Source organism: Oreochromis niloticus, linkage group LG12 (assembly GCF_001858045.2).
Source record: "Oreochromis niloticus isolate F11D_XX linkage group LG12, O_niloticus_UMD_NMBU, whole genome shotgun sequence".
NCBI classification, from domain to species: domain Eukaryota; kingdom Metazoa; phylum Chordata; class Actinopteri; order Cichliformes; family Cichlidae; genus Oreochromis; species Oreochromis niloticus.
Window position 1 is genome coordinate 26,726,783 of NC_031977.2, and position 14,959 is coordinate 26,741,741.

At 42.2% G+C, this 14,959-nt stretch overlaps 1 protein-coding gene across 7 annotated transcripts in view; it reads right to left on the reverse strand.

The window, feature by feature from the left end:
• Window positions 1-1,682: 1,682 nt before the first annotated feature.
• The window catches only part of slc20a2 (solute carrier family 20 member 2), a 43,852-nt gene continuing 30,575 nt past the window's right edge, over window positions 1,683-14,959 (reverse strand). For 5 of the 7 annotated variants that reach the window (XM_019365769.2, XM_019365770.2, XM_019365771.2 and 2 more), the window contains exons 8-10: window positions 14,186-14,804; window positions 13,846-14,031; window positions 1,683-6,566 (exon numbers count right to left, since the gene is read on the reverse strand). In XM_019365769.2, the coding sequence (XP_019221314.1) occupies window positions 6,293-6,566; window positions 13,846-14,031; window positions 14,186-14,804 (1,079 nt within the window). In that variant the 3' untranslated portion in view covers window positions 1,683-6,292. Of the gene's footprint in view, window positions 6,567-9,428; window positions 9,514-10,859; window positions 10,945-13,845; window positions 14,032-14,185; window positions 14,805-14,959 lie in introns of all 7 variants that reach the window. The other 2 variants (XM_005473576.4, XM_003451015.5) reach the window with 2 other exon arrangements.

The following is a 14,959-nucleotide window of genomic DNA, read 5'->3' on the forward strand; positions in this document are numbered from 1 at the left end:
CCTTTGTTTCTAAATATGAAGTCACTGCTGCAGAATGGAACAGTTGACAATTTTTAGCATCTAACAATTCCAATCGATGGCAATGCCAGGACTGGGACTTTTTAAGAATCATGTAGTCGAAAATGAAGGCTAATTCTTTACAGCTTTACTGAAAAGACTGCAAGGTACACACACTACTGTAAAATACTTTCATCATCTTCATCTGGGAAAAATACCGTGTTTCAAGAACAACTTGAAAACAAGCTCTTTATAGAAAATTGATGGTGTATTCACAGAAAGACACATCTGCAACATACTACAAAGAAATTATACTTGGTGTTTGAAGTTAAGCATGCAAACCGGTGGTTGCAGACAGAAAGGGGGAGGTCAGAGGATTAAAATGAAGTGAACCTCCACCCTGAACCCTGATGAGATTTTTACTGCTGTGCAGGAGCCACATTTCATCACAGCTGAAGGGTTGTCTGTTGTCAATTAAGATGAGGACGAGAACCACACATAAGTGGACAAATACCATTCACAAAGCACGCAGGCTGTGTGTTACTGAAACACTGCAGGGAGGTTATAGTTTCCATTTCTTGTTGGTTACTGATTTAACCGATGTGAAATGGAAACCATTATCCCTCCGAACGCAAATGGTGTCACTTGCTGTGTGCCAGCATCAAACCAGCATTTTTCATCGTTACTGTAGAGACTTATTAAATGAAACCCAGCTCAGACAGCAATGCTGCTGAGAACTTAAAGTGCAATCTGTGCCAAGTCAGTGAATTATTATTTCAGCTCAAAACCCTAAATAAGAGCAGCCTGAAAAGATCTGGCAGATTCATTTGGTCTTTAAAGAGGTTGGTTGCTGCAGGAAACCAAATGCATGCAAAGTGGGGGGAAATGAGAAGAGACGCAGCATGAGCAGAAGTTCATATTAGATGCAGTGAAAATTACACATTGTATAAAGCAAGTTGCTGTTGTTGGGTTCATAATGCCAGAGATGGATAAAAAAAAAAAAATTACACCCCAGCTGTATATCAAAAGATTTTTTTTTTTGTCTCTTTATTGACTTAAATAAGCTAAATAAGGGGCGGGGTGGGGTGTTATTGTTTTTACCTTGTGATTTTTGTCCTGCAACAGGAACTGCCACAGAGGTGGTTTTTGAATACTTTATCAGGTGTTTCTGTCTCTGTGGTTACATTTTATCAGCATGCCATGATAGCGCTGGACCCAAACAAGCCAGTCACAAAGCTTTACAGGCATGTAGTTAACATTGTAATCACGGCCGAGAAGTTGGGTGTGGTCCAATTCAACACTACTAAGTGGAAGTAGGGGCCCAAAGGTCCTGTGGCACCTTCCCACTTTTGGATTTTTAATACATTTATAACTCCTAACATGAGACATCTTTATCTCGTATAAAAGGAAACAAAATGGTGTAGTTCAAGGACTCGCTGGCATCAACGATGGTCTGATCCCATTGCCAGATGTTCTCTAGCTTACCCATAATGTAAAAAAGAAAAAAAATACTATTTGAAATAAACATTGTGGTAACTTGTCTTAAATATGCGTCTCTTTGCGCCTACTATGCAACAAAGCCATCCAGTGTTTAATTATACACTTTCCCAGCTTTCCTTAAGCAGCATACAAACACATACCACACACCTTTACAAAAAATAAGACACAACTCAGTGGATTTTAGGTACTCTTTGTAATTTTAATTCCCATAATTTAGTTTAAATGCAGACATTGTTTCACTAAATCTTAAATAAAACATTACAGTACGATAAATGCAAATCAGAAGAGCTTTAAGATTTTGTAGAAGCAGGCTACAGTTTCTTTAGATTTTTTTTATTTTATTTTATTTTATTCATTCATTTGTATTCATATATATATATATGCATCTTATTTCTGAAGGACCGGACAGTTAAGTAGCAGTAAACAGTAAAGAGACATCACAGAGCTGTAAAACCTGCAGGCCAGCCAAGGAGCACATTCTATTACAAAACAGACCCGACAACTAGGAGACAGCACGCCACATCCAGATGAAAGTCTGAGCTGATGCCGCTCCACCTTTGGGAGGCGGTGCTAGTCCCACACACACAGGAGAGGGCGCTATTACACCAGGGCAGGTGGAGCTACACACGACCACTGAAGTGACGGCAATGTAGTTGCACCTTCACGAGAAACGGCTTGTATTGCACATTCAGGGAGAAAGAAATGGCACATTCTGTTTCGTTTTTGTCTACAAAAAGGTTGATAAACAGTTGAAATGCGGCAGAAGCACAGAAGCTCCCTCAATGGCAATTCAACCAGTCGTTGAAACAGTCCGTCTAAAATGCTGTCCCTCTCTACGGGGAGGGAACGTGTCAAACTGCGCCCTCTAGGGACCGTGGTCATCCCTACGCCCATTCTGTTTTTGCGTTTGATTAAATTTGAAAGTGTTTGGATTTTACAGGGAACCACGTTAGATGTATACATTTCCTGTTGCCGGCTCAGGATGTAGCCCTTTCTCTCAGATACTTAAAGCTGCCAGCAGAAGGCGATTTTCACTTTCCCTCCCCATCTTGAGCAGTGCATCCCTTTTGGCCTATCAGGACTGAGAATGCATGGAAAACAATAAAGAAAATGACAATGTGAGTTACAAAGGGGGGGGGGCTGCAGCAGAGGATGGTGGCACTGCACAAATCAAACACGCGAAGCATGCCGGCTGACCTCAGTCCATTCACAAATAAACCTCCTAATGCATGAAGGAAATAATGTTTTCTCCGGCTCATTATATTGTTTAGTAAATCTTGCACCAGAGCAACAAACTTCCACAAGCCTCAGAGTAGAAAGTTGGCCAATGAAAGAGTCTTTCTTCAGCTTCTGACTTCATATTAAACATAAAGATAGATTTCTGTAAAAACCGCAAGGTTTAAACTGTGCTTTTATTTCAGCGGTTATAAATGCCATAGTATAAAACGCAATCTCTTTGGTCCTACAATCCAAAGAAAAAAATAGCACAAAATGCTATCCTCATGATTGCATGAGAGATTTTAAAAATTTTGAGGCTACCGTCTGCTTTTGCACATTTTTGTCATTTTGTGCCATTTGCTTGAGGCCAGAGTGCCTCAGCTGTTTAGCAATTAGAAGTTGGCGGTTACACTGGCTTGCTTTAAAGACAAAGGGGAAAAAACATCCATGAAAGCTTCAGATCTCTGCTGCGTATTTTCCTGGGTGGGGGGGAAGGCTGAATATTTTGTGTCGTCACAAAATTCCTTCTAAATATTCTTCCTCCGGGCATCAGAGAACAAACGCAAGAGGATTTGAACACACCGGCTCTGTGCAGCCCCCCTGAACAACACACAGCCTGTGGAAAAGTAGAAGGCCATGAGCTTCAACAGCGCTCACCTGCCAAAAAACAAGGAAACAAATTTCCTCACAATCAAGTTTCCAGTTACCACTCATTGCCTTCATCTTCATCAGGGCAGTCCTACACAATGGTTTTCTGGCACGGTGCTCTGCTGCTCTTGAAGCTCGTGGCCAAAGCAGTAGGGAAACAAAATTACAAAGTGTTTTCATCAAAAATTGAAAAATAAAAATGGTAATTTAAAAATCTGATCTACTGGCAACCGACACATCAGTCTATATGTTAGAGGAATCCACCGGGCTGAGAGGAAGTGTGGCACACGGCACCCTGAAATAAGACCATTTCTCAGTATTGCTGCAATTACAGTCTTACAACAACAATTAGTCCCAACTGGCCAGATTTTACCATCAGCCCCATAGAGTGTCCTCCAAAGTGTCCGGAAGCTCATCCCGGTTAAAACTCAGATATGGTAGAAAAATATAGTTCTGATGAAATTTCTCTAGTAATCCTCTTTATTACTGAATTGCACCCATACATGTAGTGTTAATGCATTGTAGTAGCAGTGTAAGGTGACGGGGGTCAGGATTAGCACTACCGCTACAAGAAACAAAATGAAAAACGAGTCACTGCGCACACACTTGCTCTCGCTCTCTTTCTCTCTAGACACTTCTGGTTTTTTATTTATTTATTTATTTTTTTACTTTCACTTAAAAACTCACGGTTAATAGTTTGTCTTTCATTGGCATCATTAGGCAACAGTTGTTTTTTGTGGATTTTTTGTTTTTCAGATAACTCTACAATATGGTTACGATGTAAACACCACAGTACATAATTAGTTTACTTTTTCTGCACAAAGTAAAACACAAAGTTACAAGGCAAGTGGCTACTTAAGCATAGATTTGTTCATGAGAGAGAGAGAGAAAACAAACAAATAAACAAAACAAGAAATGAGGAAACACACCACAAGAACAAAAACAACTTGCGACACCTGGCATCGAGTTTGTTCAAATTAAAAGAAAAAAAAAAAAAGCTTTTAGACTTTGTTCATCTACAGGTCAGGTGACCGTTTTAAAAAGCTGGTGATGATCAGTTCTACCTCCGAATACAACCTTCAGTCCTAAGACAAAAGTCTTGTGATATTTTTGTGGCATGAGCAGCCTTGAAACCCTCACCGGGCTGTGATTCACACACCTCATGCTTACCGCTTACCGTTAGCGCTCAGACTGAATCAGAGGTGATTGAGAGACTAAATGCTTCTCTGCTCCAAACAACACCTGCCCAATTTCAGGAGCTACTCGTGTGGCTTGGGTTGAGTCCTTTTCCTTTCGACATCTGCATAACGTTTTACCATTTAAGTATTCGATATGACAGATCACAAGGCTTTAGCTTTTTGCATGTCTCACTCTGTTAGATTTGAAACCTGGACTCGGATAATCTCGGATAACCACGGTGCGAGATCTGAGATGATCTGAATATGAAAAAATGTTAAGGTTCATCAGCGGGCAGGGAGCCTTTGATATAAGGAAGTGACTCCTGCTTTCTCCAGAGTCAAAGGCATATGGATGATGATATGCAAACATTTTTACTAAACTTAATCAGTGCTTTATTTTTTGTACATCTGATCAGTTTTGGCATCTGCTGTACCTCATTTATCTGGCATACAGACATGGTGACAACAACTTACTTTGGCATGGTTCTGCTCTCTAAAGAGCAACCTCACTCTCCCTCGCTATCTGCGTATCTCCTCGAGGAGGGAGCCGTTAACAAAAGAACCTTCTGTCAATACTGTTCAATTCACCCAGGCAATAAAACAGTGAATGCAACGGCAACTCTCACTTCCTCTGCTGTGAATGGGTTTGGTAAAGCAAAACACTTTGTCCTAATCAATATTCTTCTGCCAACTTCAGAAAAACCTGCCAAGTGTTCATCGGTGGGAGTTTCCTATGAGCCGCGGGGGTTGAAACTAACCGTGAATTCTGACATCATTATGAGGTGAAGAGGCCCCCCCACCCACCCACTTTTCCGAAACCATTCACACTCACACGCACGCACGCATCCCCAATCTCCCATCCCAGACCCCCGCATCCAAACTCTTAAAGGACATTATTTACAGTACAAATTACAGTATAATACATCATTAAAAAATATGAGATCTCTAAAAACATACAGGAGCTCTTGACAAAAAACAAAAAATCAACTCTTTAGTAAATTAGGTTTCTATGGTATCATGTGAAAAATAATAATAATAAAAAAACAAAAGCAGAGTGACAGTCTCACCGCTCCTCTCTGAGGCGTCCGTTCCATTTGGCCCCAGTTGTACCTGGCTAGCATGTTGAAAGTGAGATGACGGATGGGTTTGGTTGACCACGCGCACATCTTTTCTCCTTTTGTTTGAAAGCAAGCCGCAATACAACGAATCACACTCGACCCAATATCACAATATGTACAGTTTAGTTTAGTTTTTTTTGTTTTTTTTCACCCCTGGCATTTTGGAACAATGATAACGATAATAAAAAGTAAGCACTTGACCGATTGTGCTGCCTAGAATTTCAGGCAGAAGGATATGGATTTACTGCAGGCAAGTCTGCTGGCTTATGTTAGCAGAATAAACTGCTTTTTCATCATTTTTATTTCTGTATTTTTTATATTTACGTGGTTTTGTTTTTTAAGGAGACTGTCACATGTTTTGTTAGAAGTTACCAGTAAGTCCCCTGTTATTGTCTTATGTACAGCAGATTGAATGGTACACTAGTTACACTTTTATTTTTTAATCAATCCCACCAAAAAGAAAGAGAATAAATAAAAACCGATTGGGAACTCAAATGAGTCAAAAAGATCTCTGGACTACGGAGCCAGGCAGCATGTGAACCAACCCTCCTCACATCTACAGTACAACCAAGTCCACCTGTAAACCATCCTCCCTTCTTCCTCGTCACCCTTGTGCGTCGACTCTCTTCCTTCTCATCTATCTGCAACCCTCACATTCGAGATATGACCTCTACCCAAGTTTCCCCCTCTCTCTCTCTGACTCTCTTTTTCCTCCTCTGCTCTCCCTCCCGGCGTTGCGCCCTCAGACGTAGGGCAGGATGCCGTAGACAAACAGGGCCATGACGGCGGCGCTGAACAGGCCGGCCACAGGCACCGTGACAAACCACGCCAGGAAGATGTTCCTGAAGAGGCGCCAGTCCACTGCTTTCTGGGAGCGGATCCAACCCACGGCCACAACGGAGCCCACCTGGAGGCCGCAGCAAGGAGGGAAGAAAGACAAATAATCAGCAGCAGCACAGAACAAAATGTTCAACGCAGCAAAGCCAAAGTCAGTATGAAGAGCTGCAGGTTGTCCACGCTTTTCTCTTGATGGAAGTTTTTCCAAGATTGTTTTGCAGTCAGATTACGTCAGCTATTTTTAAGGCATGTTTTGCAACGCTAAACTCTTCCCTCGTGCATTAAGTGGTTACAATGAACCCTATTGGACAGAAAAGATAACAGCAACAGCTGATTAATTAAATTGCAGATGGTGATTGGTGGAAATTATGTGTTTGTGGCTTTTGGCTAAGTCACTTAGAGTCTCCTCTAACAGTATCAGTCAGCAGTTGAAGTAGCACTCAAATTCTTGGGCAACAACAATAATAATAAGTTTATTATTAACTATTCTATTTAAAGGCACCTTTTATGGTTTTCCTAATTTGCTCCCACATAAAACACTGCATGCTTATTTAAAACATTAGCAAATTTTCAAACGAGGACAGCGTATGTAAAAGTAATCTCTATGAGCCAAAGCTCAGGCTTCAGACTAGCTGTTTTTTCTACTTTTGTCCCGAGATGACATCACCTCGGCATGGATGTCCTTACATGGTCATTTTAAGCACAAACAGAAGCACTAGGTTAAAAACATGGGGCTAAAAAGAACCAAATTCCTGTTTGTGGAAGTCAGGCAAGAAGAAGCCAGTGAGTAGAGTGTGGTCAGCAACTCTTTAGACAGGGGGCGAGCTAACAGGCTTCATAGAGGGACAGTATAAGAAAAATATGTACATACATACTTCAATTCCATTTTCGTACTATATGGACTCTTACAAAAAATACATTAAATTCAAAGTATCAAAGTAATTGATATTGATACAGGTAGTAATTGGTATATTAACTGTATCTAAAAGTTGTGCTGAGCAACAAAAAAAAAAACTTCCACCAAAGAGTACGGCCAGAAAGACACACAAACAAAAGGTGATAACATATCAACAGGTCAGCAGAAAGGCCATGTGCAACCTGCAGCTCTTCAAAATTAGATCAGTTTTCAGTGTCTGTGTTAGTGACTGCAAGCAGATTATAGAGGTTATCACAGCATAAATTAAATTTGGTATCCGTGGAAGCCTGAAATCAGCAGCTCTAGAGTAGCAACAGTCTTTTATTTACCTCTTTATTAGGCTCCAAATATCAAAAAGCACTAAACCTGAGAGCTAGTTAACTTGTGCGAATCTGTCTGCAAATTTCAGACTTCCTGTTCTTTCTTTTGATAGAAATAACATCAGAATACAAACGAGATTTTTTTCTTTGAGTAAGACTCAAAGTGACACACCTGAGTCTTGGAGTAACGTGCAGTGAGTGGTTTCAGCTCTTAGTGACGCTACAAGTGGGCGGGAGTTAAACCGCGTTTCCCTGCTCTTATATGGCCGGAGCAACATGAGACACCGTCTGTCACACGCTGACTAAATGTGGAAGGTCAGGCCAACAGAGTCCAGCCTGTTCTTTTGGTTTATTAGTCAGTCTTAATAAGACTAAGCTCTACTAGACTCACAAAAATATCTCCCAGAAAAGACATTTAGGTCATGTAGCCTCTCGACTTAAACGCAAGATACTTTAATGTAGCATTTCTTGGATTCTCCTCTTTCCAAAGCAGGGTGTGCATGTGTTGAACAATATTTAACTCAGCGGTCACATTGTTTGTTTGATGGTTTTAGTACCTCAAGCACGGAGCAACAAATTCTGAACTCTGTGTGACCTCAGTGTTCGTATTGCTTTTGAGTTTTTGAAACGAGTCACTGCACATTACCATACCACACTGACCCACACACCCATCCATTCGGTTTAACTTCCACACCCACACACACAAAAGACCTGAAAAGAAAAATCATCACTCATACCCAACAGAACTTCACCGAAACCGAATGGATGCCCATGACACACAGACACACTCTCTCACACACACACCGTGAAGATGTTGACAGATGTTGCTGGCTACTTTCTGAAAACCAAACAATTTAAAATGTCAAAGAGCTGCAAGTCTTGCTAGTGTTTTTTTAAGTCCAGCATCATCTGTGGACCATCTCCACATTTAAAATAAACAAATAAATAAGAATCACTAAATCATTCAAATCACCACCACGATTATATACCTCTAACCATCAGTAGATTTAGCATTTTGGCAGAGCAGCTGATTATCCAAGGTTTTTAGGAAGGAAACAGGAAGGCATTTGGAGGTGAGAAATGAAGATAAGGTATGGATGGCGATGATATTGATGTTTAGACAAATAGATCACCAGTAACTTAAACCCAGTTTTGAGTCTTGTGAAGTTTCCCTTCAGTGGAGCTAACATTTTTGCATTCCTGTTTTCACTGATTATTGCACATATGATCCTATACAAGCTAAAAACAAACATTTCAGGTAGATTTCAGGTGTTTCATCCAGCTTCAGCTTTGCAAGTAGCTAAGAGGCTAAAAGCATAGCTTAATATTTAGTGATATCAATATTATCATCAAACTCTCTACTTGTGTATTCGTTTAACAAATATTCCTAGTTTTTCATCTAAAAAAAACCTTTTACTACTAATTTAATAAACAAAAAACAATAAATAAATAAAGATGATATCTATGTATTTGCTGTCTGTCTAATAAACATGCACGTACCTGCCTGACAGCATTCTTTAATCTTACAAAGCTACCTTTGAGGTAAACTTGGGGTTGTGTTGCTGAAGGAAAACTGCACGAGAAATCAAAACGTCAACTTCGGGAGTTGTGATTGGCTTTGGCGATTGACAGCTACAGGTGAAGCGATGAAGGCGAGCTCCCGGAGGGCTCTCTAGGATGACTTCGCTACCAATACCTTGCAGTGGGTGGAGCTTATTGGGATGCCCACATTTGATGCAACAAGCACTGTTAGCGCACTCATTACTTCAATGCAAAATCCGCTGTGAAGATAGATGAGTAGAGAGACAGACAGAGAAAGATGGAAAGGTAAAAAAAGTGGAAAACAAGTGTGACAGGTGGGTTCGGGGGGGAGGATGGTAGGTATTTGGGAGGTTGAGGTCTGCTTGTGGACAAGCACGGGAGGGTGGAGAACCCACACACCAAACCATGCCAGTGCTAAGAGGGCAAAATGGAAGAGACTTGGTGGAAATGAAACAGAGAATGAGACACCGTGTTGATGGGGGTGGGCAGGGGAGATTTGGGAATGGTGGGGTCCGTCTCGAATTCCAGCCTCGATCTGCTATTCCTGAAAAGAACAGGGGAGAGGGGCTGCACACTGCTGCCTGGGCTGGTTGTAGCGGGCTGGACATGGATTAGTTTTGATCTTTTTGCAGTGCAAAGATTGGTTAGGATTATCAGTTCCTGGGAAGGATAAGTCTTGTTTATGAGAAAATGAGTGGTATTTACATCGTTTTGACGACCATTTCTACTAACGATGCTGTTACTGTGATCACTGTGGAAAACACTTTACCAAAAAGCAAAGAACTTTAATAATTCCCCTGACACGTAACTACAGAACTGGAAATATTAGGGTTCATTTTTCATACTCATGAGGATGGAAACGATAGGAATGGCAGATCGGAGCGAAAACAATTCTGCAGAGCTTCTTCTGCTATTTGAAAAGCCCACCGCCTGGAGCGCCCTGTAATAATTAAAGGCAACTCAGACTTACGAGAATTTTTATCGTCTGGATTTCAGTAAATCAGCTGCAGGATAAGGTTTAAAGAGATTTTAATGATAAAATTAAAATGTAACTGTAAAACTGGTATTAGGAAATTTAACCGAGTCAGGCTCCCTCCTGATTTCCACCGGAAAACACTTTCTTGCTTTTTTTTCACAACACACCCGACAGTAGGGCCCGTGTTGCTGACTTTGTTGGAGTAATGCTGCCGTGCTTACAGCTCTCGGCCTAGCTTGTACGAGTGATCACAACAGACAGAAAAGAAGGTCAAAACTAATAAATAAGACCCACATTTTCATAAACTGCAATTATCCTTTTTTTTTTTCCTGCCACAATAATCTGAGCTTTGACTTCTGTGGAGAAATTTAACTAAGAAGCAGAGCACTTGTAGGGAGGCAGGCATAAAATTATAGTAAAATTACTAAAACAGATTTTATCCAATTATCTCACGACATGACTAAGCACTAATTATAGCTAAAGCGGTGTGTGTGTGTGTGACTCTAGCTCAGTCCAGCCCGGCGCCCTGGGAGGCAGTGTGAGCTCCCTGTCCCCTGGAAATGCCTGAAAGGGAGTTGAGAGGCCAGCTGGAAGGCCGCTCAGTCATACCTTGCAGTGTGTGGTACTGACAGGGATTCCGATATTGGAAGCGAACACGACTGTGAGTGCAGAAGCCAGTTCAATAGTGAATCCACTGTGGAAGGAAGGGAAGGGAGAGGAAGGGAAGGGGGGAGGAGCAAAGAGACATTCTTCATTGTGATGTCTTGGACGTTGCTCATGATGGCACGATCTCACCGGCATCCACATATAAAACCACAGCAGAGCATTTAGCAGTTCTTTAAAGCATGCCCAACACACATTTGAAAAACAGAAATAATATTAAATATCTGACACTCACACAAACACACACACACAATAAACACAACACTTCTACCAGGTATTACACACCAGTGTGTTATTCATAATGGATACAGTTTCAGTATGAGATATACAAACAGGCCTTTGTGTTGGTGTGTTTCTGTGCTGCCTTGTGCTTACTAGAAGACAGTTTCTCTAAAGCCACCAGCTGCTTTCAGGACATTTTTTCACACGTACTACAGTACCAACACACAGAGAAGACATTAGACATTAGAATAAACTTCCAAATCATGAAAGAGGAAAAAATAAATAAATTAAATGCATGAAAATGTAACTTAAAAGGAGAAAAATGTGGCTTTTTTCTTACTAGATGGCAGCCAATAACATTCTTCAGAAACACTGAGCTAAGGTTCCAGAAGATACGACTGAAATTTAAATGTCACTGCAGGCGGAGTGCGGAGTGGTCGAACAGCAGGAGCCAATCTCTAAGACAGCAGAGCACCAATGATGTCACCTGATTAATCTTGAACCCATTTGTAAATGGCCACTTGGCCCTAACTCTATCTGTAGACATGGCCTACAGAAATTGATAGCCATTAGGCAAATGTTAATTGTATTAATTAGACCTGTGCTTTCCCCAGCTCATGTCAAAATGTAGAAGTAGAGGGTCTTGCAAGAAAGCTACAGAAAAAACTCACAGCATTTGCTCCGCCTCTCAACAGCAACAATAAACTATACACAACTGGACAAGTGTGCCATATCGACTCATCACAAAGAGATATGATTGTTTGTGTTTCTCTGAGTTCTGCTGGTTAAGCTTTGCAGAGCCTGCTAGATCTGCAGCAATCTGTCCCTGTGGTGCTTCAACAGCAGAGCTGGGCAGAAGGATGAAAATCCATACTTTAAGTTTCAAAAGTCTTTTTACTGCTGTGATACATCGCACTTTTTAGGTGTTCACTGCGGCTGCTAAAATATATTCCCGGGCACATAGACCGCAGACACACATATAAACACTTCCGTGTCCTTGCCCCAAACAAACTTCTTTTCAGAGTGATGCATGGAAACAGACACTGGAGGAAATCAAGTCTTTAGAACGGTGAACCAGTGCAAATTTGTCTTTGGGTCCTGGCAAAAAGTGTAAGCTGGTGATGGAAGGAGGGAGATTAAGAGAGAAAGGAGACAGACAAAGAAGAGAGAGCCCAAACAAAAAGAGAAGAAATGAGGGAAGGGAAAATAATGAGATGGTGTGGGCGTGAGCGTGAGAAAGAGACTTTAGGGAAAAGGGGAGAGAGAGAGAGAAAGCTCTATAGGTGAGACGTAAAAAAAAAAAAAGATGTAAAGGAATGAAGAAAAAGAAAAAAGCAGGGCGCTGAGAAAAAGAAGAGGGTTAACCACAAAAATAGTGATTTACAGGAGTGGGTAGGAAGGAGAAAGGAGGACGGGGGGAAAAGAAAAGTGCAAGAGTCAGACTGGCGTCCCTCCCTGCGGTTGGAGAAGAGAGGCTACGGTTCCCACTGTGGCCCTCCCTCACCCCTCCTGCTCTACTTCTCTTCACCCAGAATGCCAAACAGCTTCCTGCAACCCTGTGTGATGTTCCTGCCAGGCAACAAAACACAGCCACTCACACAGACGCACGCACGCACGCAAGCACACACACACCCCCCTCAAAACGCCTTGCTGGAACAATTAGACCCTAATGTGCATGCATGCTCGGACACATACAGTACATTCAACGCACGGTGACTTGCAGAGTTTGGCTTCCTCAGCACACAAACAACTCTGTGGTATGCACAGACACACACACACGGGCACGCACGCACACACACGCAAACTCTTCAGCTTATGCGTGGGAAGAGAAGAGAGAGAGGAAGAAGGAGACTGAAGTCAAGGACAGAGCAACAGCACGGGTTTGTGGATGTGAGATGTCTACTGCTCAGGTTATCAGACAGCCAGTGTCCTAAGGCTTTGTTTGTTGTGGTCCGAAAGTCTACTTGTTTATTCATAATTTTTATGTAATAGGTCAAAAAATCAGAGAAAAAAAAAAGCACTACTATTTCACTCCCTAGGCACCACTAAGATACTATCATTAAAGCAGATTTCTGTTAAAAAGTAGTAAGAATTATTTCTAGCAGAGTCTGGGATGATTCCCAAAATCATAAATAGCGTGCTTAGTGCTGAGATCAAGATTTATTTATCACCAAATTTTTATTTATACGTTTATAGCAGGAAAAAGTAATAAAAAAAAATTCCATTCAGTCTTTGTATTTTACCTAATAAACTCAAATGTAATGGATTTGAACACAGATCTTTTCACTTAAACGATCTGCCTGACTTCCTCTGATGATAAACATGAGTACACATCAACACTGTATGCAGGTCAATGGCTGGCAGAGAGTGAGGGAAAATCAGAACATTCATTAGTTACACAACAGACAAACTGCTTTATGCATTTTGCTGTCTGCACGCCGGATTACTAAGTATCTTGTGATTGTTCATTTGCACTTTACCGCCCTTTTCCGGCATTCTAATACGGCTGTGGGAAAGCAAGTACTCACCATGGAGGCTGGAAGCCCTCTATGAACTTGTTTGTGTCAGCGTGTTGAGGCTCTATGGAGCGCGTAAAACCCAAGCATGGTGGATAGTTCACCTCTGCAGCACAACTCTCCTTCAAACGCACCCAACCGCATCCACAGACACGCACATGTGCACTCACTCTCCTGTGAGGTGACTTTCTCACCTTGAGGGGGTGATGGGAGTGAGGTCCTTCCCCATGGTCTGGATGACGCGGCGGCCCCATACCCACAGGCCGGCACAGATGCCTATACCACCGTAAAACAGCAGCCAGATAGGAGTGGCAGCATCCTGCATCACACCTCCTTGTTCGTAGATCATCCACAGTGCCACCAAAGGCCCAATGGCATTACTACAAACAAGAAAGTAGATAAAAACCTTATTCAGGCATTATATACTCAAGTCCAAAGAACAGCGTAAAGGTGATTTTTATATTTAGTTGACAGAAAAATGTACTCTGGACCATAAAGGTCGCTATCTGTTATGTAACACGTAGGGGGCAGCACCTGACATCGTTGCCTCCGTGGGCGAAAGAACCAAAGCAGGCGGTGAGGATCTGCAAGAAGTGGAAAAGCAGAAACACCTCAGGTTTGTCCTTCTCCTCCTGATCCTCCAAGTCGTCCGGCCCTGGAGGTGGAGCCCCTTCTTCCTCCACCCCCTCCAGGTCTGTGGCAAGCTTCATCTCCACTCCGCCCTCCTCGGCCTCGATCTCAGCCTCTGCCACGGCGTTACAGTACGATGAGTAGCTATCGTAGCGTATCCGCTTTTTGGAGTAGGACACGCTGTTGCTCCTGCCCCCTCCCTCACCAACCAGCTTTTCACTGTCCTCGCGTGATTCGGAGCGCATCGGCTGGACGGGCATGCCGCATATTGCTGCTGTGTAGCAGGTGTAGCTGTTGTTGCGGCGCAGCAGGCGGTAATTGTTGTCAGCCGGGCCAGCGTTGGAGCGCTCGTTGTCATCCATGCGGCCAAGGTGAATTTTGTGAAGCAGGTCTTTGTACAGACCAGAGTCTTTGTGCACCGTGTGGTACACCTGGCCATCGCTACGCATGTGGCCATCGAAGCTGAAGCTGCCGTTAGAGATGGGGGATTTGAGGCTGCCGTTCGTCATTGAGTGCGTCCGACCTGGAAGACAGAAGATTAATGAAAAGTCTGCTTTGAAGTAGGATGTTTATGATGACCGACGAGTTTGAGCTCCATTAATGCCAAGTTTATTTCATGCTAATAAGTATTAACGCATAAATAAAGCTATAGTTACTCCCCTCTTATCAAATATTATA